This window comes from Rutilus rutilus, assembly GCF_951802725.1.
Source record: "Rutilus rutilus genome assembly, chromosome: 5".
NCBI classification, from domain to species: domain Eukaryota; kingdom Metazoa; phylum Chordata; class Actinopteri; order Cypriniformes; family Leuciscidae; genus Rutilus; species Rutilus rutilus.
Window position 1 is genome coordinate 46,169,825 of NC_140213.1, and position 25,613 is coordinate 46,195,437.

A 25,613-nucleotide genomic window follows, 5' to 3' on the forward strand; every position below is an offset into this window, starting at 1 on the left:
GTTCGCACATGTGCAGTCTTCAAAAACGATGCTTTAAATCTCGACAAACTAAAAGACGTAAATTACATTTGTATGTATTCTAAAGACATAGGTTGTACTGAATGTCAGCTTCCTTTTTTGTGCTCAAGATACGGATTTATTAAGTCTACATGTCATGCAAACTAGAAACTATGCTTCTAACCACAGTTCGAGAGCTGTCGTTCCAACCACACAACTTTGCGATGCTGTTTGTGAATGTTTGTTGGAACGATGGTTTCGGGAAACATTGGCTTGTTGAACTACGCTGATAATGACGAACATTGTTTGCTTTTGGGAAACGCAATTGATGTCCGAATTCCTGACATCATACTTTGCTATATACCTCCTAGAGTTTTCATACCAGACCAAGCTGATGCAAGATTCTTTTCACTCATTTTACTCTCTACTTCACATTAATACCTGTCTAGCTTTTACTTTTTTTATTTTAACTTTCCTTTTTGCTGCTTCTCTTTGGGCCTCATTTATCAATCTTACGTAGATACGAGCACAGATCCGAGCACAGAAATCATCTTGCCACAGGGTTCACGTGTGATTCATGAGACATTTTTATGCTGCCAATCCCATCCTATGACTGATCTTACATTGATAAATGTGGCAGCTGAAAACAATCAACATTTAAATATCACGCCCCAAATTTTACAAGCCTTGCCTTATAGTTTATAGCATATAGAAATTGGCAGACTCGTACACGCTCACTCAATGGATGGATGAACTGACAGGAGTGGCCTGACAGCTACACTTACATAAAAGAAAAACCGAGCGTGTATAGTAAAAAGAAACTGAGGGCATATAAATCTTTATATGACTATAACTATGTACTAACACAGGCAAACGTTGCAAATGCAACTACTGGCCTTCACTGTTCCCTCTCTCTACAATTTCACTTATGGCAATTGTAGAAAGAGAGACGGCACAAAAGGTTTCCTTTATGTTTAGTCTCTGGTCGTTAGTAAACTGCTACTGTAGTTGTACGACTAACAAAGTTAGCTTATGCGCGTAAAAAGTTAGCGTTACGTGAGAAATCATTTAGTTCCTCAATTTCTGATTAGGTGGGCATGAATGAGAAATCTTTAGACATGTAATCAAACCATAATAAATAAAACCTTATTTAGACATGTAATAAAACCAACAAAAGATAATAGTTTATTCAACCTTAACTGATATGAAGTGTGCGCTGCAAACACAAGCATTTTTCATGATCGTTTCTGTCCAGTCCACTCGTTTTATTGTGTTGTTTAACCACAGCTGAATTAGCTTGATTGAATTATACAGACAATGAGCATTTTGGGGTAAAAAATAAAAATCACAAAATAAATATGAAATTGGATCATGAACAGTTGGTATCGATCCACCTCCATCAACTTCTGTGCAAATCCTGTGTTTTACTCACCCTCGTGTGCAAAGCAGTCTGGTGTAAAATTACATGCACATAATGTAAAATGTACCTGTTTTCTTGGACAGATTCCATTCATTAATAAAATTACACCACTGCATACTTAGTGGCTCAGATGCTGGAATTTATGGAGACTTATGGAGACGTAGCTGACACATATCACAAGCTCACGGATTGTAGGTGGTTCTGTCCTGCAGAGTTTAGCTCCGACCCAACTCACCATGCTTCACATAGCTTTAGTAGTCCTGAAGATATTGAGGTGTGTTTGATTAGGGTTGGAGATAAACTTTGCTGTTTATGATTTATGGGGATTATAAAACAAGGAGTGGGTGGATTTTTACCATTATAGGCTGGTTGTTTACACACACTGTGGAAACACCTGTGTTTAAACTAATAAAAGTAAATTTTGTATAATTGGTCCCCTTTAAATTAAATGGTAGCCTATTCAAAACAAGAATGTTTTAAAACAAAGTAGCTATAAATTTATATTAAATTATAAAAAATAAAAAAATTAGGCAAACAAGACAAAATTAATTTATTTAAAGTGAAACTGAATCAGCATTTAGCTCAGAAAGAATACAAACCATTCCATATTCACGGTGTAACATTTGGTTGCTAAACTATTGTTCATTGAATGGGACCTATTATGCAAAAAATACTTTTATAAGGTGTTTGAACACATATATGTGTCCACAGTGTGTGTAAACAACCAGCCTATAATGGTTAAAATCCACCCAATCCTTTTTTTTAAATCCCCATAAATCATAAACATTCTCTCAAAACAAGCAATTCCAGATTTCTCCCAACAATGATGTCAATGTAGGAAGAATCTTCAGGATTACTAAAGCTACTTGAAGTGAAGGTTGGGTCGGAGCAAAACTCTGCAGGACAGCAGCACTCAGGACTGACCATCCGTGAGCCTGTTATATGCCTCAGCAACGTAAACATTATAACTGATCTGTTGATGGCTGTAATAATAAACATAAGAGTCTCCATAAACTCCCATTTCATTTATGAAGGGAATGAGTCCAAGTAAATTCATATACCAGTATGTGAAAGTCATTTGACACCAGACTACTTTGCACATGAGGGTGAGTAAAACACAGGATTTACACAAAAGTTGATTCTGAAAGATGGATCGATACCAACTTTTCATGATCCAATTTCACATGTATTTTGTGATGTTTACAAGTTGCCTTTCTGAATGTGTTTCGTTAGCAAATCTCAAATGTAAAATCAACATCATAGTGTAACGTTGATTCAACAAAATTACCATCGATTATTTTTGTTCCTTTCAATATTGATTCCGCATCAGTGATGTAGAATCAATCATAGTGTAATGTTGATTCAATAGCATTACCATTGATTTGTGGTGGAAATCTTAACATTGCTTCACCTTTAACTGAGGGTGCAACAGTGATACTAAAGCAGCATCACTAAAGCAGTAACGTTAATTCAATGCAGTTAGTTCAGTAAAAACTTGAGTTTACCCTTGGTACTAATAAAGACACCTTCACGTTGACCTAAAAAATGGAACTTTTAACGGTCTAAATTGTCTCAAATAAGGTTTGAATACTTCTCACTGATTAGACAACACATTTTATTACAAATGGCTCTCAGGATTCTCCTCCTGATTCTCATTAGGCTCTTTTCTTCAGAGCTAACATCCGAGGATATCTAGGACATATCTTTGGGCTTGTGCGTAGAGGCTCTAGGGAGCAACATACTCTCTAGAACGAGAGGAGTAACGTTAGCTCGACCTGAACATGTCAGTGTCAGCAAGCATGTCGTTCATCTTTGTGAGCGCTCTCTCAAGAGTGAAACTGACCACAGTCTCCAAAACAGAGACCTGTAGCGCCTCCTCAGGGCTAGGGGGAGCGGAGGCCACAGCAGAAAGGCCTGCCACACCCACACTCAATGTGGTCCTTGTTGACCTTGTAATCATTTTATAAATTCTAAGAAATGTGCATTACTCACATGCTTGCAGCAGTGTGTGTTGTGTATGTGTACATAGCAAGTATGTGTTTGTCTCACAGTGATTAACTAGGAAAATTAAAAATGACATTCATGACAAAAAGGTTGTTGACCTGGAATGGAACTTTTAACAGTCACTCTAAATTGTCTCAAATAAGGTTTAAATACTTCTTACTGATTAGACAACTCATTATAATACAAATGGCTCATTCAGGTCAAACTTAAACAGCAACTATATGAGATTAAATTTTTTATAGACTTTTAAACAGCAGTATTACTAATAGCTGGAAAGTAAAATTCATAACGATCAAATAATCTTTTCAGGTTGTAGTCTGCTGATCTCTTCTCTACTTCCTACAGTTAATATGGTACAGGTGTGTATCTTCATCATGTTTTGTAATATTTTATTTAGGCTCAGTAACTGTGATCTAACAGAGGAAAGCTGTTCAGCTCTGGCTTCAGTTCTCAGTTCAGACTCCAGCATTCTGAAGGATCTTGACCTGAGCAATAATAATCTGCAGGATTCAGGAGTGAAGCTGCTCTCTGATGGACTGAAAAATAACTGTAAATTGGAGAAACTCAGGTCAGATGATTTCTAACATATTAAAGGTTTCTGGGCCTTTAGTTTGCCTCTATATCCTATTTTTTTTCTATTCTCTAATTTGTACAAGAAAGTAATGATAATTCACAAACCATTTCCTTTAGGGCTTAAAATTGTTCAGGTAATTTTAATAATAACTAATTAATAAGCTGAATGTTATATTTTCATTCCTGTTGTAGACTTTCAAACTGTGGTATCACAGAAGAAGGTTATAAAGCTCTGGCTTCAGCTCTGAGATCAAACCCTTCACACCTGATAGAGCTGGATCTCACAGGAAATGATCCTGGACAATCAGGAGTGAAGGAGCTCGATGATTTACTACAGGATCAGAACTGTCAACTCAAAACACTGAGGTGAGTTTAAAAAATATAATATTAATGTGCAGTAGTTTTAAATAAAAATGTTTTAAGTTACTTTATTATTAATCCGTCACTTTAAAAATAATCTGAATCTGAAGGGACTGCAGGCAGCCCAGAGGCATGGCAACGAGTCGCAGTGTCTCGTTCCCTTTTCTCAGGGAACAAGGGTTTCAATCATAACCCGAGACGTCTGCCAATCATGGCTCAGGGATGCAAACACATGTATGGTCAAAAAAGAGAGAGGTTATCAAAGCCCTCGCCCCGCGGCAAATATCCAGATACTTACATAATTGTGATGAATTTAATCCTTTGTAAGTGATCATTTTGCAGTGTAAGATTACAGTTAACACCTTTAAATATTACATAAATGTATTATGTATTTTTATTAAACTTAGTGAGTGTATAAATCAGCAGCAAAAAGTAATTCTTGAAAAAATCTGCACAGTAATTTGATCAAATCTAAACATGTTAATAAAAACAAATTACTATTAGTACTCTTATAAAATTCAATCAGGCAATCATACATTTCACAATTTTATATTTATATATGAATGTCAAGAATTCAGAAGTGTGTATATTTATATAGCCTACACTACACAGAAATAACATACAATTAAATTATGCTTATTTTAAATGTATTGTGCAGGCTAGGTATACAAAAATATAGGCTTTTAATAATCTTTCAGTGCGCAAAACTATGAAAATATGAAACGCTTCAAAACAGAGCGCACAAAGCGCGTATGCGCATTGCGGGTGCAGAATGATATGCTCAAAGCAACATGGAGTCACAGTGTGCAGCGCTGCGCAAGTGCGTATTTAAAAGTTCACGGCACAAAGCGAAGAAATGTCGAGCGCACAAATCCTAGTGTATATCTGTCCAACAGTTTATTGATCATTTGTTTCTTCACAGTTTTAAATTCCAGTTATTGTGCGTTTGATGCCGATTTAGTCCTTGTGATGTGGGATCTAACAGGCACACGGTAGCGAGTCATTTAAAAACAGCAACAAACTCCAACAAAATAAAGTAATTTTATGCAAATCCACAGCCTTTTCTCTACAGATCAAGCATTATAATGTGAATATCATATTGGAGAGAGTTTTACCGTGCTTGTATGCTGCTGTAACCAGAAGAGGCGCGCGCGCTGTTTGAATACTGAATGGAGAATGACTGACAGCCGCAGAGGAGGGAAAACGAGTTTTCGTAAACTTTAATGATGTAAATAGACTTCTGTCCCTCACATTAAGCTATGAAATAGGCTTCAGATGAATTTGTCACCCAAACTGACGTGAAAAAAGCGGGAGGCGCCGAAAAGCGCGCTGTTTGCATCCCTGATGGCTGTGACAAGCGCAAACATATTTACTACTGGTACGCACCAGGCTGTCAGAAGCACTACCTCCTAAGGCCACTGCCCGAGCTTCATGCTTTAATGAGGGAGCACCTTTGTGATTTCACACGAAGGACTTGACCCAGAGCCAGCTCAAAGGTCTGGACACCACAATCCCGCTTAGAGGGGGGTTCCTTTAAGGGGGTATGGCCCAGACCCAAAGGGCTCTAGCCTGCTACTTCTCAGGGGGACCAACATCAACCCCCATACCAGGGAGGCTTTCTTTGAAGAATGAACCTGACCACAATCTTTAAATAGAGAAAGATACCGCCTCCACAGGGCTATGGGGAGTGGAGGCCACAGCAGGATGACTCTCGAAGAAGAGGAGGCCTGCCACACTCACACCAATGTGGTCTCTAGTGTTTTCTCTTACAACGTGGGAAACAGCTAAGCTCAGATAAACACCACACAAAGGGAGCGAAGGGCATACAAAACAACTCTCTGTTATGAGAGAGAGGCATCTTATTTAACTCAACCTGCAAAGACACAGCTGTTTGCATGGAGGCCTCAGCAGGATGACTCAAGAAGAAGAGGATGCCTGCACATGGAAAGCAGCTAAGCTTAGATACCCAACGCAGAGCTCCGGGAGCGAAGGGCCTAAAGAAAAACTCTCTGTTATGAGAGAGAGGCCTCTTCTCTAACTCTACCTGCAAAGACGAATCTGTTTGCATGGAGCTCTGGGGAATGGAGGGCTCAGCATGATGACTCTCTGATTAGAGGAAGCCTACAACACCCATATAGCTTAGCAATGAGGCCGCAGGCAACATACTTAGCATGACAACCCTTAAAATAAAGGGGAGTACTAAAGTCTGTATCTGGGACAGCCTTGTCGTTTGAGGGAGGCTTTAACTGGAAGCCTGTCACCTTGAAACGTCCTGCTTGCTCAGAATATAGAGGCCATAAACCCTGTGAAGGCCTGCTATGATTCAACCAGGAGTGAAGTACTCTGCATAATGACCCTCTTAAACGAGGGAAGTACTACCTAGGCTTACCCGGCGGCTATCAGTGAAACAAGGCACTCTGCAGAAATACCCTCTTCACAGAGGGGAGTACTATCTACGCTTCTTTGGAGACAACATAATGGAGGCCTCTGTAGGGCTTTGTCACACAATGCTGACTTCAGAGCCCTTGGGAGCTGCTATCACAACGTTATTAGAAGGTTTTACACCCGCTCAACCTGAGGCACTTACTGTACGGGAGGCCCAGAGAGGGCCAACAACTCACAAAAGTGCATACAGCTCTGAAAGGAGGTTTATGAACAAGACTGCTTACATAAACCACTGGTGACATAGCTAGCTTAGCCTTCTTCATGGGAGGTGCTGGCGTCTGCATTTAGAGCAGCCGGATTCTCAGGAGGCTCCTCTCTTCAGAGCTAACATCCAAGGATATCTAGGGCATATCCTTGGGCTTGTGCATATAGGCTCTAGGGAGCAACATACTCTTCAAAATGACTCTCTAGAACGAGAGGAGTAACATTAGCTCGACCTGAGACTCAAAATACCAACTCTCAGCGTCTGACAGTGCATCCTCTCCCAGCAGCTCACCCTCGTCAGCCGCTGAGAGCTGCAAGAGATTTACACCTCTCGCAAACTCCTCAGCAAGCTCCATCTGAGATCCCCACTATCTCAGTCTCCTCTCCACCTTTTCCTTAGAGAAGAGAGACAGACGAGAGCGGAGCGTTTTCACTAACAAAACGCTCACAGTTCGTGCACGCGGACCCCTCAAGGACCAAGCATGCGAGCTCCTCACCCAGACAGCAGAGGACATGAGTGTCACCAGATGTCTGAAATCTTTTACACGGGTTGGCACACTTCCTCAAGTGCTTGTTAGAAGCCATGATATTCTCTTCACAGTACCAGCAACACAGTCCCTGAAAAGGGAAACGAAAAGAGGATGACACGTTCCCTAGTCTTTTATACTTCCTGGTCGCACTAGTAGTGACGTCATGGTTGTCGCCCGGCCAATACGATTGCCGTGATAACACATTACTTCAGTCATCAGTCACACTGAGGCGTTCTCCAAAGCGTCTCAGGATGCAGTGCAAGTTCCCTTTTTGAAAGGGAACTAAAGGCACGTAGAAAAACTTCATGAAATGAAGTTGAAATGAAAATTCATTATATGGCACGTAATGTCAATGTACTGTACTTCCTCTATCTCCAGGTTTTTAAGTCCTCCTACAGATGAAGCCTGTCAGTATGTGAGAGGAATTGTGGGTAAAAACCCGTTACTCCTGAGAGAACTGAATCTGAGTGAATGTGAACTAGGAGACACACGAGTGAATCAGATCGCTGCTCTACTGCAGGATAAACACTGTAAACTCAACACACTGATGTGAGTATTTTACTTGGTCTAATACTTTACATGTAAATTATGTATAAAAATAACATTGTCATTGATCATAAAGAAAGTTTTAAGATTAACTGCAAAGTGTTTCCTTTTTCTCTCTCTTCAGGCTGAATAATAGCAGTATTACAGCAGAAGGTTGTGCTGCTCTGACTTCAGCGTTTAATTCAAACCCTTCAAACCTGATAGAGCTGGATCTGAGTGAGAATAAACTAGGAAACTCTGGAATGAAGAAGATCTGTCCTCTGTTGGAAAATACACAATGCAGATTGACGAAACTGAAGTGTGTATTTTTATTTATCCACATTTCAATATGATAATATATATTATAGTCTTGAAAAGGATGAAGATTATTAAGGCTAAAATATTAGTTGCAGTATTATTAAATATTGTACTAAGCACTGTAAGTATGAATTAATATGTAAATCTGTATTAATGAGAAATTCAGTTTAATAAGTTTATTTTAAGCTATTATTGGTTAAATTTCATGATTTTAATATGAACATTTGAAATTTAGTCTGCTTGTTTAGTGTAGAACATGCAAAATTTTTGGTCTGTTCTGATAAATTGTAGAATAACTGAATAATTGTCTGAATGTTACATATTCCTTTCTGTTCTAGACTCTCAGACTGCAGTATCACAGAAGAAGGTTATAAAGCTCTGGCTTCAGCTCTGAGATCAAACCCTTCACACCTGATAGAGCTGGATCTCAGTGGAAATGATCCTGGACAATCAGGAGTGAAGGAGCTTGATGATTTACTACAGGATGAACGCTGTAAATTAAAGACCAGGTGATTAATGTCTTAAAATATTTCAAAATAAGCCACAAATGTAATATCTGCTACATGAAACTAAGGGGATTGGGAATTGGAGAGGAATTGCAATTAAAGGTAGAGGAATTTACAGCATATCTATTACTGAAATTCAACAGTCACACAACTATATTTTGTGACACGAACCTTGTGATAAAACATAATTACATAATTTTGACTTTCTGATTAGACTTCTCCCAAACTAATTTGAAAATCAGTTCTGTAATCCCAAAAAATTTACATTTTGACAGAATTATCTAAAATACTCTTCTACGTTCTGTAGGTTTTTGAAAAGTGCTGCTGCACAGGAAGCGTGTGAGTGTCTCACTAAAGTTCTGGGTAAAAGTCCATTATTGCAGACAGAACTGGATCTAAGTGAAGATAAATTAGGAGATCTGGATGGAGAGAAGCTCTCTGCTCTTTTGATGGACTCTCATAGCAAAGTGGAGAAAATCAAGTGAGTGAATGTGATTTATACATTATAACTTCTCTGTTAATTTATTATAAATGACTGTCAGTCACTTATGTGAGCAGATATGAAGAGCTGTTGATCTGATGTGTGTTGAATATGTGCTGAAGTACAATCAGAATAATAATAAATGCTGTTTCTGTGTTCAGGCTGAATAATTGTGAGCAGACAGAGAAAAGCTGTTCAGTTCTAGCTACTGTTCTCTCCTCTAAAACCATCCTGAAAGAGCTGAACCTGAACAACAGCCATCTGCTGGACTCTGGAGTCAAAGAGATCTGTGAGGGACTGAAGAATCCTGTGTGTGAGCTGAAGATACTCAAGTGAGTACATTTCACCACATTTTAAGGATGTTTGATAATTTTTGTGTGCTGATCTAATACTAACATTTTGTTAGTGCTAGGTGCACATTTGAACTACATTAAAGTTATTCAAATCAACCCAATGTTTACAAGTTTATTGTAATTAATTATACAAGTGGTCTGTCTGAATATTCAAATCTGATTGGCTGGAAGTTGTGCAATAAAACAGTTTAATTCACATACATGTTCAGGTCAGGTTCGTTCTATATTAATGCACTGTTTTCACTTAAGCACACAAACATACATCACTCGCACACAGAGGGCCCTATCATACACCGGCGCAATGTGGCACCAGGCGCAACGTGAGTGTTTTTTGTTAGTTTCAGCCCAAAGCAGTTATCATTTTCGCGTCCTGCACTGCGTTGTTTGAAAAACAAATGCATTTGCGCCCATTTGTGCACCCATGGGCTGCTGGTCTGAAAATGAGGTGTGTTCAGGCGCATTGTTGGTGCGTTGGGCGCATTTGCAACAACTGAACGACCATCTGACTTCTCAAAGTCTCACTGCAATAGTGATGTGATTGATCTGCAGGCAAATTTTCCATAGCTCCTGACGTTACTGGAGTAGCTTTAAAAAATAATAAAAATCGAGGTAGCTACTAACATCACATCTTGTATGCATCGCCGGCGACTATGTGATGCAAGATTCAAGTTAACTTAACTTTGCATGCTAAATAAGAAAATATAGGCCTGGTTTCACAAACAGGGCTTATATTAAGCCAGGATTAGGCCTTAGTTCAATTAGGGCATTTAAGTAGTTTTTATAAACATGAATTAGAAAAAACATTGCTGGTGTGCATATTGAGACAAAACAATGGCACTGACATATTTTAAGATATGTCAGTGCAAGTTGCTTTCAATTAAAACAGCTCAAACATGCATTTTAGTCTGAAAATAGGTTTGCGCCTTGTCTGAGAAACCGGGGTATAGTGTTCATGTTTTTTTTTTCCATTCTGAAATATTTTAATTAATAAGTAAGTAACAAACATTCTGATCCCAAATTCTAGACCTGCCAGAAGCGCTTGATGCACAGTGAGTGACATTATGGAGGATTCTGCTCTATACAACTCTATTTTGGCAACAAAATCACAAACCTAAAGATGAAATAGAATTAAATTTTGAGTGTGATAATAACACCAAACACAAATTTAAATCAACAAAGAATGCTTCAAGAAGAAATAGTTGAACAACATTTTGGTCCAGTCAGGGCCCAGACCTACTGTATATCAGATCAATAACTTATAGACAGGAGAGCCCTCTGAAATTTGATTAGCTCTTAACAAACTACCTGGGGCTAACCTATGAAACACTAATCTAAACTACATGATTTAAAAAGTCCAGTGAAGGGGAGATTCTCAGCTTTTCAGTGGTATCACATTTGTCTCGTTGGACAGTCAGGGGCTCGGTAGTGAGCGTGGTTGCATCATCAAGTTCTGCAGCATTGATTCATCAAGGAAACACATTCATTTTGTTCCTCTGAGTCAAACAGCAAGGTTTTGCTGAAGTTTTGGTCTTTTGAACCACCATATTAGCCAAAAGTAAAAGTAGTTTTTTGTGTGCATGAAAACAAACACAAAAAAACTGATTTGCATAAGAGCGCTCTCTGACAAAGTACAGCAAAACATATAACACTTTGGCATGACACAAACTAAGGATACATTTAAGTCAGAGTGCTAAAATCAGGGTAGAATATGGCCATTTATTTCTAAATTATTACAGTTTTCGATGTAAAAACAAAACTAACGTTATAAGTGCACCACAGGAAACATTCTCTGAGCCATATTTTAGCGATCTAAGTGCATGGTCTAAAGCACACGGCGCAAGTGCACTTAGTGCGTGTCTGAATCCACTGTTGCTAGTTTAACGACGGGAAAAATGGTCGGCGCGCGTGGTCTAAAAGGGTTGTCCCTATTCTCTTAAAAGACACTTAGTATGCCCATTTTTATAAGATGTAAAATAAGTCTCTGATGTCCCCAGAGTGTGTATGTGAAGTTTTATTCATTGTGGCACCAGCCGCAACACAAGTGTTTTTGTTAGTTTCTGCCCGACGCAGTTATCATTTTCGCGTCCTGCGCCGCGTTGTTTAATAAGAAAATGCATTTGCGCCCAATGCGTCAGTGCCATTATTTACGTCTGTATTGGTGACAACATTACGAAAACTCATCAAAGACAACATGCCTGGATCAGTTGGCTCACACTGGCTGTGATGCAGGACCCTGAAATAGTGGGACTTGGTAGCACCACCTATAAAATCTAGTGTGGCAGCACTCATTGTGTCTCCTAATGAGGCACTTTGTTACAATGTGCGATGCCCCAATGTCAAGTACAGATGCACTGATGAGCTACTGTCCCATGTGTACAATTTTACAGCAATACCTTGGCCGTGTTTCTAATTCTTTACCCGACATGCTTGTGGCTTTACACTCCTCTCTGAGTGAAGCTTCGTCTTACCCGTTAGTGATGGAACTAACTTAACAGTACAATCCATATGCATTCTTGCCAACCTCTATATAGCAGGTTTAGTTGGTTCAGCCTTCTTTGCCAGAGATATGTCGGAAAAATTTGCGGCGGCTACCATTGGTACCTGGTTGAATTTTTTTACCAGCTGCACACCAAAACTACCTTAAACTCATTCTCATCATGTGGGGACAGGCTCAGGATCCAGGTCATCTCCAAAAGCCTCTGGTGTCTTGTCACAATTGAATGTCTTGGGTATCTCTCCAAGATTTGTGCTACAGGGTCGGCTTGTGTGTTTTCATGAATTTATCTCCCTTGCCAGCAAGTGTGCGCTGCAGTGCAAGGGGATTCCTTGTAACTGCTTAGGTATATATCTTCCAGCTAAATAGAAAAATAGAAATAGTAAATAGAACACTAGTTACAGACAAAACCATGGTCATATTGTTAAGTAGAAGACTGCATGCCCTCCTTCACAACCCAAATATAATGTTGTACATTTTAATGCATTAATGTGGTACACATTCAGAGAGAAAAATTAAAAGATTCCAACCCCTTTTCAGTTACTAAATTGAAAAGAGTAAAATATGTCTTTACATTGACGTGTACCTGGAGTTTAAAGCTGACTCGATCTTCTTTTTAGTTGTGATAGTATTTAATAGTGTATTAATATTTGTCATATTAATTACACACTGGTGTTTTTAGTAATCCAAACCATTTCAATATAATAATAATAATAATAAAGACAGAAGTATGCTACTATTGTAATACATTTGCACTGTAAAATAAAACATTATATAAATGGAGCTTCACAGTACAGTAGTAAAATTGATCTTGAAAATTGATTTCTTCACTTGCAAGAGCTAAACTGTCAAGCTTTTCATTTTAGCGTGTAGATCTTTATATTCCTTTTAAAGTTTACAAACATGTTACAAATACTTCCTCCTTCAAATGTAGTGAAATACTGTAAACTTTACAGTTACATTTTTACCTATTGCTGCAAACAATTACTCATATCTGGTAAGGTATTCAGATCTAGTGTGATTTTTGTCATATTTTGCGATTTCAGACTATTGTCCCATAATTAATAAATCATAACTACTGTACAAAGTAAAATTTAATATGAAATGTATTTTTTTTCTGTAGACTTTCAGACTGCAGTATCACAGAAGAAGGTTATAAAGCTCTGGCTTCAGCTCTGAGATCAAACCCTTCACACCTGATAGAGCTGGATCTCAGAGGAAATGATCCTGGACAATCAGGAGTGAAGGAGCTCGATGATTTACTACAGGATCAGAAGTGTCATCTCAAGACCCTGAGGTGAGTACTATTAAAACAACACTCAATAGTCTTAATACCGTTTTTGCCAAAAGAGAATTCAACTGTCAAAAACACATTTATAAATTAGATTTTGAAAAGACTAAAGGCCCTTTCACAAGATTATGAAAATACCCAAATTAAATGGCATGTAATGTACTTACTCTGTTTCCAGGTTTTTGGGTCGTATTGCGGATGAAGCCTGTCAGTATGTGAGAGGAATTGTGGATAAAAACCCGTTACTCCTGAGAGAGCTGAATCTGAGTGAACATGAACTAGGAGACACAGGAGTGAATCAGATCGCTGCTCTACTGCAGGATAAACACTGTAAACTCAACACACTGATGTGAGTTGAACTTTTCTAACATTTTTATTGGACATTTAAATGATCTTAAATCGGGTGAACCCTACAGAACTCACAAGCACTAATCTTCAGTGATCACTAAATGTTGGCATCAAGTATTTTGTGTTTGTAATTTTTCGCTCTTCTGTTCATCATTTTAGGCTGCGTAAGTGTGGTCTAACAGAGGAAAGCTGTTCATCTCTCGCTACAGTCCTGAGATCAAACTCCAGTCTGAAAGAGCTTGACATCAGCAACAATAATCTGCAGGATTCAGGAGTGAAGAAACTCCAGAATGGATTAGAAAATACAAACTGCACACTGGAGAGACTCAGGTGAGTTCAATGAACCATTATTTTATTTTACTAATCCCATTTTTAATTTTTCAAAGTTAAAATATTACTGTTGTAAATAAAAGGAAAGGAAAATACATGCTTCTGTCAGATGGGATTTTTATTTATTTATTGATTCTCTGATTAAAATAAAATAAAATAAATAAAGTGCATTTGACCGTTTTTCGTAAATAATTTTTCGTGTATTTCTTTTGAGTGGTAATAAATGTCTTTTCTGTAGACTTTCAGACTGCAGTATCACAGAAGAAGGTTATAAAGCTCTGGCTTCAGCTCTGAGATCAAACCCTTCACACCTGATAGAGCTGGATCTCACAGGAAATGATCCTGGACAATCAGGAGTGAAGGAGCTCGATGATTTACTACAGGATCAAAAGTGTCAACTCAAGACACTGAGGTGAGTACTATTAAAACAACACTCAATAGTCTTAATCCCGTTTTTGCCAAAAGAGAATTCAACTGTCAAAAAAACATTTATAAATTAGATTTTGAAAAGACTAAAGGCCCCTTCACAAGATTATGAAAATACCCAAATTAAATGGCATGTAATGTACTTACTCTGTTTCCAGGTTTTTGGGTCGTATTGCGGATGAAGCCTGTCAGTATGTGAGAGGAATTGTGGGTAAAAACGTGTTACTCCTGAGAGAACTGAATCTAAGTGAACATGAACTAGGAGAGACACGAGTGAATCAGATCGCTGCTCTACTGCAGGATAAACACTGTAAACTCAACACACTGATGTGAGTTGAACTTTTCTAACATTTTTATTGGACATTTAAATGATCTTAAATCGGGTGAACCCTACAGAACTCACAAGCACTAATCTTCAGTGATCACTAAATGTTGGCATCAAGTATTTTGTGTTTGTAATTTTTCGCTCTTCTGTTCATCATTTTAGGCTGCGTAAGTGTGGTCTAACAGAGGAAAGCTGTTCATCTCTCGCTACAGTCCTGAGATCAAACTCCAGTCTGAAAGAGCTTGACATCAGCAACAATAATCTGCAGGATTCAGGAGTGAAGAAACTCCAGACCGGATTAGAAAATACAAACTGCACACTGGAGAGACTCAGGTGACTTCAATGAACCATTATTTTATTTTACTAATCCCATTTTTAATTTTTCAAAGTTAAAATATTACTGTTGTAAATAAAAGGAAAGGAAAATACATGCTTCTGTCAGATGTGATTTATTTTATTTAGTGATTCTCTGATTAAAATAAAATAAAATAAATAAAGTGCATTTGACCGTTTTTCATGTATTTTTTTGAGTGGTAATAAATGTCTTTTCTGTAGACTTTCAGACTGCAGTATCACAGAAGAAGGTTATAAAGCTCTGGCTTCAGCTCTGAAATTAAACCCTTCACACCTGATAGAGCTGGATCTCAGAGGAAATGATCCTGGACAATCAGGAGTGAAGGAGCTCGATGATTTACTACAGGATCAGAAGTGTCAACTCAAGACCCTGAGGTGAGTACTATTAAAACAACACTCAATAGTCTTAATACTGTTTTTGCCAAAAGAGAATTCAACTGTCAAAAACACATTTATAAATTAGATTTTGTAAAGACTAAAGGCCCTTTCACAAGATTATGAAAATACCCAAATTAAATGGCATGTAATGTACTTACTCTGTTTCCAGGTTTTTGGGTGGTATTGCGGATGAAGCCTGTCAGTATGTGAGAGGAATTGTGGATAAAAACCCGTTACTCCTGAGAGAGCTGAATCTGAGTGAACATGAACTAGGAGAGACACGAGTGAATCAGATCGCTGCTCTACTGCAGGATAAACACTGTAAACTCAACACACTGGAGTGAGTTGAACTTTTCTAACATTTTTATTGGACATTTAAATGATCTTAAATCGGGTGAACCCTACAGAACTCACAAGCACTAATCTTCAGTGATCACTAAATGTTGGCGTCAAGTATTTTGTGTTTGTAATTTTTCGCTCTTCTGTTCATCATTTTAGGCTGCGTAAGTGTGGTCTAACAGAGGAAAGCTGTTCATCTCTCGCTACAGTCCTGAGATCAAACTCGAGTCTGAAAGAGCTTGACATCAGCAACAATAATCTGCAGGATTCAGGAGTGAAGAAACTCCAGAACGGATTAGAAAATACAAACTGCACACTGGAGAGACTCAGGTGAGTTCAATGAACCATTATTTTATTTTACTAATCCCATTTTTAATTTTTCAAAGTTAAAATATTACTGTTGTAAATAAAAGGAAAGGAAAATACATGCTTCTGTCAGATGGGATTTTTATTTATTGATTGATTCTCTGATTAAAATAAAATAAAATAAATAAAGTGCATTTGACCGTTTTTCGTAAATAATTTTTCGTGTATTTCTTTTGAGTGGTAATAAATGTCTTTTCTGTAGACTTTCAGACTGCAGTATCACAGAAGAAGGTTATAAAGCTCTGGCTTCAGCTCTGAAATTAAACCCTTCACACCTGATAGAGCTGGATCTCAGAGGAAATGATCCTGGACAATCAGGAGTGAAGGAGCTCGATGATTTACTACAGGATCAGAAGTTTCAACTCAAGACACTGAGGTGAGTACTATTAAAACAACACTCAATAGTCTTAATACCGTTTTTGCCAAAAGAGAATTCAACTGTCAAAAGCACATTTATAAATAAGATTTTGTAAAGACTAAAGGCCCTTTCACAAGATTATGAAAATACCCAAATGAAATGGCATGTAATGTACTTACTCTGTTTCCAGGTTTTTGGGTCGTATTGCGGATGAAGCCTGTCAGTATGTGAGAGGAATTGTGGGTAAAAACCCGTTACTCCTGAGAGAGCTGAATCTGAGTGAACGTAAACTAGGAGACACACGAGTGAATCAGATCGCTGCTCTACTGCAGGATAAACACTGTAAACTCAACACACTGATGTGAGTTGAACTTTTCTAACATTTTTATTGGACATTTAAATGATCTTAAATCGGGTGAACCCTACAGAACTCACAAGCACTAATCTTCAGTGATCACTAAATGTTGGCATCAAGTATTTTGTGTTTGTAATTTTTCGCTCTTCTGTTCATCATTTTAGGCTGAGTAAGTGTGGTCTAACAGAGGAAAGCTGTTCATCTCTCGCTACAGTCCTGAGATCAAACTCCAGTCTGAAAGAGCTTGACATCAGCAACAATAATCTGCAGGATTCAGGAGTGAAGAAACTCCAGAATGAATTAGAAAATACAAACTGTACACTGGAGAAACTCAGGTGAGTTCAATGAACCATTATTTTATTTTACTAATCCCATTTTTAATTTTTCAAAGTTAAAATATTACTGTTGTAAATAAAAGGAAAGGAAAATACATGCCTCTGTCAGATGTGATTTTTATTTATTGATTGATTCTCTGATTAAAATAAAATAAAATAAATAAAGTGCATTTGACCGTTTTTCGTAAATAATTTTTCGTGTATTTCTTTTGAGTGGTAATAAATGTCTTTTCTGTAGACTTTCAGACTGCAGTATCACAGAAGAAGGTTATAAAGCTCTGGCTTCAGCTCTGAGATCAAACCCTTCACACCTGATAGAGCTGGATCTCAGAGGAAATGATCCTGGACAATCAGGAGTGAAGGAGCTTGATGATTTACTACAGGATCAGAAGTGTCAACTCAAGACACTGAGGTGAGTACTATTAAAACAACACTCAATAGTCTTAATACTGTTTTTGCCAAAAGAGAATTCAACTGTCAAAAAAACATTTATAAATAAGATTTTGAAAAGACTAAAGGCCCTTTCACAAGATTATGAAAATACCCAAATTAAATGGCATGTAATGTACTTACTCTGTTTCCAGGTTTTTGGGTCGTATTGCAGATGAAGCCTGTCAGTATGTGAGAGGAATTGTGGGTAAAAACCCGTTACTCCTGAGAGAACTGAATCTGAGTGAACATGAACTAGGAGACACACGAGTGAATCAGATCGCTGCTCTACTGCAGGATAAACACTGTAAACTCAACACACTGATGTGAGTTGAACTTTTCTAACATTTTTATTGGACATTTAAATGATCTTAAATCGGGTGAACTCTACAGAACTCACAAGCACTAATCTTCAGTGATCACTAAATGTTGGCATCAAGTATTTTGTGTTTGTAAATTCTCCCTCTTCTGTTCATCATTTTAGGCTGCGTAAGTGTGGTCTAACAGAGGAAAGCTGTTCATCTCTCGCTACAGTCCTGAGATCAAACTCGAGTCTGAAAGAGCTTGACATCAGCAACAATAATCTGCAGGATTCAGGAGTGAAGAAACTCCAGAACGGATTAGAAAATACAAACTGCACACTGGAGAAACTCAGGTGAGTTCAATGAACCATTATTTTATTTTACTAATCACATTTTTACATTTTCAAATTTAAAATATTACTGTTGTAAATAAAAGGAAAGGAAAATACATGCTTCTGTCAGATGTGATTTTTATTGATTGATTGATTCTCTGATTAAAATAAAATAAAATAAAGTTCATTTGACCGTTTTTCATGCAAATTATTTTTCGTGTATTTCTTTTGAGTGGTAATAAATGTCTTTTCTCTAGACTTTCAGACTGCAGTATCACAGAAGGAGGTTATAAAGCTCTGGCTTCAGCTCTGAGATCAAACCCTTTACACCTGATAGAGCTGGATCTCAGAGGAAATGATCCTGGACAATCAGGAGTGAAGGAGCTCGATGATTTACTACAGGATCAGAAGTGTCAACTCAAGACACTGAGGTGAGTACTATTAAAACAACACTCAATAGTCTTAATCCAGTTTTTGCCAAAAGAGAATTCAACTGTCAAAAACACATTTATAAATAAGATTTTGAAAAGACTAAAGGCCCTTTCACAAGATTATGAAAATACCCAAATTAAATGGCATGTAATGTACTTACTCTGTTTCCAGGTTTTTGGGTCATATTGCGGATGAAGCCTGTCAGTATGTGAAAGGAATTGTGGGTAAAAACTTGTTACTCCTGAGAGAGCTGAATCTAAGTGAACATGAACTAGGAGAGACACGAGTGAATCAGATCGCTGCTCTACTGCAGGATAAACACTGTAAACTCAACACACTGGAGTGAGTGGAACTTTTTTAACACTTTTTTTGGACATTTAAATGATCTTAAATCGGGTGAACCCTACAGAACTCACAAGCACTAATCTTCAGTGATCACTAAATGTTGGCATCAAGTACTTTGTGTTTGTAATTTCTCCCTCTTCTGTTCATCATTTTAGGCTGAGTAAGTGTGGTCTAACAGAGGAAAGCTGTTCAGCTCTCGCTACAGTCCTGAGATCAAACTCCAGTCTGAAAGAGCTTGACATCAGCAACAATAATCTGCAGGATTCAGGAGTGAAGAAACTCCAGAACGGATTAGAAAATACAAACTGCACACTGGAGAAACTCAGGTGAGTTCAATGAACCATTATTTTATTTTACTAATCACATTTTTAATTTTTTAAATGTAAAATATTACTGTTGTAAACAAAAGGAAAGGAAAATACATGCTTCTGTCAGATGGGATTTCTTTATTTCTTTATTGATTCTCTGATTAAAATAAAATAAAATAAAGTTCATTTGACCGTTTTTCATGTAAATAATTTTTCGTGTATTTCTTTTGAGTGGTAATAAATGTCTTTTCTCTAGACTTTCAGACTGCAGTATCACAGAAGAAGGTTATAAAGCTCTGGCTTCAGCTCTGAGATCAAACCCTTCACACCTGATAGAGCTGGATCTCAGAGGAAATGATCCTGGACAATCAGGAGTGAAGGAGCTCGATGATTTACTACAGGATCAGAAGTGTCAACTCAAGACACTGAGGTGAGTACTATTAAAACAACACTCAATAGTCTTAATCCCGTTTTTGCCAAAAGAGAATTCAACTGTCAAAAACACATTTATAAATTAGATTTTGAAAAGACTAAAGGCTCTTTCACAAGATTATGAAAATACCCGAATGAAATGGCATGTACTTACTCTGTTTCCAGGTTTTTGGGTGGTATTGCGGATGAAGCCTGTCAGTATGTGAAAGGAATTGTGGGTAAAAACGTGTTACTCCTGAGAGAGCTGAATCTGAGTGAACATGAACTAGGAGAGACACGAGTGAATCAGATCGCTGCTCTACTGCAGGATAAACACTGTAAACTCAACACACTGGAGTGAGTGGAACTTTTCTAACATTTTTATTGGACATTTAAATGATCTTAAATCAGGTGAACCCTACAGAACTTACAAGCACTAATCTTCAGTGATCACTAAATGTTGGCATCAAGTATTTTGTTTGTAAATTCTCCCTCTTCTGTTCATCATTTTAGGCTGCGTAAGTGTGGTCTAACAGAGGAAAGCTGTTCAGCTCTCGCTACAGTCCTGAGATCAAACTCCAGTCTGAAAGAGCTTGACATCAGCAACAATAATCTGCAGGATTCAGGAGTGAAGAAACTCCAGAACGGATTAGAAAATACAAACTGCACACTGAAGAAACTCAGGTGAGTTCAATGAACCATTATTTTATTTTACTAATCACATTTTTAATTTTTCAAATTTAAAATATTACTGTTGTAAATAAAAGGAAAGGAAAATACATGCTTCTGTCAGATGTGATTTTTTTTATTTTTTTATTCTCTGATTACAATAAAAGAAATTAATTAAAGTGCATTTGACCGTTTTTCATGCAAATCATTTTTCGTGTATTTCTTTTGAGTGGTAATAAATGTCTTTTCTCTAGAGTTTCAGACTGCAGAATCACAGAAGAAGGTTATAAAGCTCTGGCTTCAGCTCTGAGATCAAACCCTTCACACCTGATAGAGCTGGATCTCAGAGGAAATGATCCTGGACAATCAGGAGTGAAGGAGCTCGATGATTTACTACAGGATCAGAAGTGTCAACTCAAGACACTGAGGTGAGACGTGATGAAATAATACAACAAAAGGATAAGCACCCAAATTATTTATAATATTATTAATTAACCCTCTAGGGTTGACAATCGCACCGGCACGTTTTGCTGGATTTTCTTCACATAGCAGCAAAATAGACTTAAAATACTCATTTATGGTCATACAGATAAAAGAAATATGGAAAAATTAACTGTAAAAGGTCTACTTTTGTATTTGTCCACTTACAATCCAAACAAAACTTTTGTGCTTTTGTAAAATAAAGAAAATAAATGGTGTGCTTTCTGCCTCTCCATATCCATGACCTTTTTTTCTGGAGCACATCTGGTGTCTACTTTTAAATTATATAATGCAAAATGAAAACAAATATTCTCAGTTTATGTAATCTTTATGAAAAGAGAGAGATGTCAGTCATTCTCATGGCAGTTCATTATCTGCTAATGTGAACACTCCTACGGGGGAAGCGTGCTATTGAAATGCAAATGATCTGAGGCGATTCATGCAAACCTATCAACGCCCACATCAACTCGATAAAACACACCAAGTTTAATCAGATTCATGTACTTTACGTCATCTTGAGATGCTGTGAGGAATAATAATATAATAATAATAATCCTGGAAAAATGTACCTCAGAAGAAGAGCTGGTTTCAGTTTCGTTTAGAGCAGGGGTTCCCAAACTTTTTCGTTCTAGGACCCACCTAGACAAGTATAATCAATCGCAAGACCCACTTGCACTGGTGCTACCAACTTTATCAGTTGGTCGCACCAGCATGATTTGGTCGCACTTTTTTTTTTTCTACATGCAATGGGATTAATCAATGCATGCTGATGGTCTTAATCTGCATTCCCTAGTTTTGCACTGATGTAAAAAGACTGACAGTGACAAGCCTTCATGTTAGCAAAATATTTTAAACTTTTAACTCTTAAAAAAACTTTTAAAAACATGTATGTTCTTTAATGTTTGATTATAATTTTACCGTCTTCACATAGGGATGGGAAATGATAAGATTTGATCAATAATAATAATAATGCCACTGACGATTCTGATTATCGATCCGATTCTTTAACGATTCTCTTATCGATTCTTGATAGCACTGTGTGGAAAAATGTAGTCATATGGTTTTCAAATAAAAACAAGGGGTTTTATTTATTTTAAAGCTTAAGCTTGAGTAAGCAAACTGTACTTTTTATGTAATTTATGTAATAAATAGAACTTTATTGTAAAGTGTTACTGATTCAGACGTCTCCTGAGTTCACTGTTGGAAAGATCAGTTGTCCATTCATTAAAATGAATCGTTCAAAGGAGTCATTAGTTCGCGAATTGGACGTGTCATGCGCGTTGTGTGATTATCCCAGCAGTTAGGACATAGACATCCAAGATTTGTGTCAACACAGAAAACATTTCATCACTGGATAGTTTTTTTTCGTTTAATTGAAGTGTTGTTTTATGTCAGCTGAATCTGGGACGCTTTTCAGAGAAGATAAGGCAACAACTTATTTAGCACAATTCACACCCAGCGGTAATTGAGGAAGAAAAAAAAATCTCCGAATGCTCCACATGAAACTTTGGTCTTCCGACCTTTTACCACCGTGTCGATTTATTTTGATTAATATGTGCGAGGGAGAGAGAGCAAGACAGCGCTTAGTTTGGAGACGGTGAAGTCTTTTTTACACTTTCGCCTGGCTCCGAAGAGAGAGAGTGTGCGCGCGCGCGACCGAGTAGGCTACTCTCTCTGCTCGTTCTTTCAGTTAAACATGCACTGTGACTCTGTCACAAGCGCAGCAGTTCATCTACATTACTCAGCGATCAAATAACACTTTGGCGGGCGCTAAAACTCATAGTCGTTTGGTCATTAATCGGACTGGTTTTGTTTCACTCATCGTAACGTAAATTTAGCTGCAGCTAAGTGCCTTTGTGCGACCCACCTTTTCTCACTGTGTGACCCACAAGTGGGTCGCGACCCACAGTTTGAAAACCACTGGTTTAGAGGATCCAGCTGAGGATTTTGAATAGTAAGTTCCTTAAATTCTTTATTCTAATTGTGATATGGAATAATATCTGTAAACCACAAAAAGGCTTAAAACATATTTAAAGTTTAAATATGAATCCTCTATTTTGCGTGTGAATCTGTGTGAATGAATGGCACAGATGCGCACTTTTGTTTACTTCACGCAATTACATTAGTAAACATGCTATTTTTACATGAACACATCGACTAGTTTAGCTTTTCCCAAACAAATGTTTGGAAATATAAACAAAAGTTTAATATGTCAATATTTTTGTGTTTCATTAGTGACAAATTTGGGGGGAGGAAACATATTCCAAAACTTTCTGAAAATACAGAATGAGAATAACTGCACAATTACTAGAAATGTGTTTCCAAATCTAACTTTGTTCTGTAATTCTGTAGAATGGCCCATTATAGCCGATATTGAACTGGATTTGTTTCCAGGTATGACTATGTACTCAAAATGTGCTTTTGACTTTTATTCATATTTGGATTATAATGTTAACTATATTCTTATAACATACATCGACTTGATGCAACCTGGACACATCATCAGTGATGTTACCTGGGGTCATGGAGTGTTTCGGGTCTTTCGAGGATCATACACTCTCACCCAGGCGACCCAGCCGGGGTTGATCAGGCCCCAGCTTGTGCCCAGGTAGCCCTCCTCCTACCCCACCCATGGTTCTCCTCTCCTCATCCACAGCCACCTTGAGGCAACTTCTGCTGCCTCCGTGACCTCCTTGATGGCCCTTCGCTTACTGGCCCCTATGATGCCCAGGATGTTATAGGCCCTGCAGAGAGACTGGCCAGCAAACCCTCTGCATCCTACCTCAATGGGCTCACACCGCGCTCGCCACCCATTGTTTCGGCAATCCTCCACTAGCTCAGCATATTTTGCCCTCTTCCTCTCATTGGCCTCCTCGATACGGTCCTCCCAGGGCACGGTGAGTTCTTGGAGAACAATCTGCTTGGAGGTCTCTGAGATACGTAACATGTCAGGCCGCAATGTTGTGGTGGCGACAATTTCTGGGAATTTCAGTTGCTTCCCCAGGTCAACTTTCAACTCCCAGTCTCGTGCTGTTGCTAGCAGGCCAGATGAGGCCTCCCTGTCAGCTAGTGTGGTGGCTTCTCTCCAGCCCGGACAAAAGCAATGGTGTTCTTCACTGGACAAAGGCGCTTGCAGTGGCCAGTTCCGCAGCTGATGGTGTTCGCTATGACCTTCAGGACTTGGTCATGGCGCCACCGGTAGCGGCCCTCGCCCAGGGCCTTCGAGCAGCAGCTGTTTTAGTACAGTGAACTCGTTGTCATGTTCAAGAAACCAATTTGAAATGATTCCAGCTTTGTGACATGGTGCATTATCCTGCTGGAAGTAGCCATCAGAGGATGGGTACATGGTGGTCATAAAGGGATGGACATGGTCAGAAACAATGCTCAGGTAGGCCGTGGCATTTAAACGATGCCCAATTGCACTAAGGGGCCTAAAGTGTGCCAAGAAAACATCCCCCACACCATTACACCACCACCACCAGCCTGCACAGTGGTAACAAGGCATGATGGATCCATGTTCTCATTCTGTTTACGCCAAATTCTGACTCTACCATCTGAATGTCTCAACAGAAATCGAGACTCATCAGACCAGGCAACATTTTTCCAGTCTTCAACTGTCCAATTTTGGTGAGCTTGTGCAAATTGTAGCCTCTTTTTCCTATTTGTAGTGGAGATGAGTGGTACCCGGTGTGTGTGTATATATATATATATATATATATATATATATATATATATATATTAGTGCTGTCAAATGATTAAAATACTTAATCGCGATTAATCGCATTAATGTCATAGTTAACTCGCAGTTAATCACAATTAATCGCACTGTTGTACATTTATCATCTTAGCAACTAAGAATAATTAAGCGAGACGTTGCTTCGATTTAGACGTTTAATGAAAAAAAAAAACAAGTGTAAATACAGCGTGTTCTTGTTTAGCAAATCATCAACAAAGATGACTGTTGCCAAAAATTCCCAGAACCATCAACAAAACTTCACGTGACTTTTATCATTGCTCAATGCATCTTGGGAAATGAAGTCAATTCACAAATCATAATGATACAGTTCGTTTTTAACCACATATGAACTGTTAATCTTAGTGTTGTGTATTAACTGTCGGTATTAATGTTAACTTATTCATTTTAACTTATTAATCTTAACTTTCGTAACCATTCTTTTAGTCTTCTAACAAATAAATTCTCAACATCCTCTCCCCCATAAACTACAGTTTATATAATTTCCAAAGGATACAAAAGCTGGATGGGTCTCCGCAGTACAGTCCCTGAACTTGTGCGAACTACACATGACCTCACACGGCCATCGCGACCTGGAAACAGTTCCTCAATTTTTCCTAGCCTCCAGCTCTGTCTTGGGGTTTTATCTCTCTTCGATGAGTGCAACATCTCCGACCTTCAGCAGAGAAGGCTGTGGGGTGTCGCAGCGATGAGCCGACTTCAAACCCAGCAAATATTCTCTCCGCCATCGGTTCCA

The 25,613-nt window shown here is 38.2% G+C and overlaps 2 protein-coding genes across 2 annotated transcripts in view; both read left to right on the plus strand.

The window, feature by feature from the left end:
• LOC311290806 (uncharacterized protein) overlaps positions 1 to 20,662 on the plus strand; it is a gene marked incomplete at its 3' end in the record, with an annotated part of 85,352 nt that extends 64,690 nt beyond the window's left edge. Inside the window, exons 19-29 of the mRNA XM_084409519.1 lie at positions 3,819 to 3,989; positions 13,334 to 13,507; positions 13,680 to 13,850; positions 14,009 to 14,179; positions 15,093 to 15,263; positions 16,161 to 16,331; positions 17,654 to 17,827; positions 18,000 to 18,170; positions 18,329 to 18,499; positions 19,411 to 19,581; positions 20,488 to 20,662. Coding sequence (XP_084265645.1) covers positions 3,819 to 3,989; positions 13,334 to 13,507; positions 13,680 to 13,850; positions 14,009 to 14,179; positions 15,093 to 15,263; positions 16,161 to 16,331; positions 17,654 to 17,827; positions 18,000 to 18,170; positions 18,329 to 18,499; positions 19,411 to 19,581; positions 20,488 to 20,662 — 1,891 coding nt within the window. The remainder of the gene's footprint in view (positions 1 to 3,818; positions 3,990 to 13,333; positions 13,508 to 13,679; positions 13,851 to 14,008; positions 14,180 to 15,092; positions 15,264 to 16,160; positions 16,332 to 17,653; positions 17,828 to 17,999; positions 18,171 to 18,328; positions 18,500 to 19,410; positions 19,582 to 20,487) is intronic.
• The window catches only part of LOC311291139 (uncharacterized protein), a gene marked incomplete at its 3' end in the record, with an annotated part of 311,624 nt that overhangs the window by 275,770 nt on the left and 10,241 nt on the right, over positions 1 to 25,613 (plus strand). Inside the window, exon 36 of the mRNA XM_084410012.1 lies at positions 20,898 to 21,071. Within this exon, the coding sequence (XP_084266138.1) occupies positions 20,898 to 21,071 (174 nt within the window). The remainder of the gene's footprint in view (positions 1 to 20,897; positions 21,072 to 25,613) is intronic.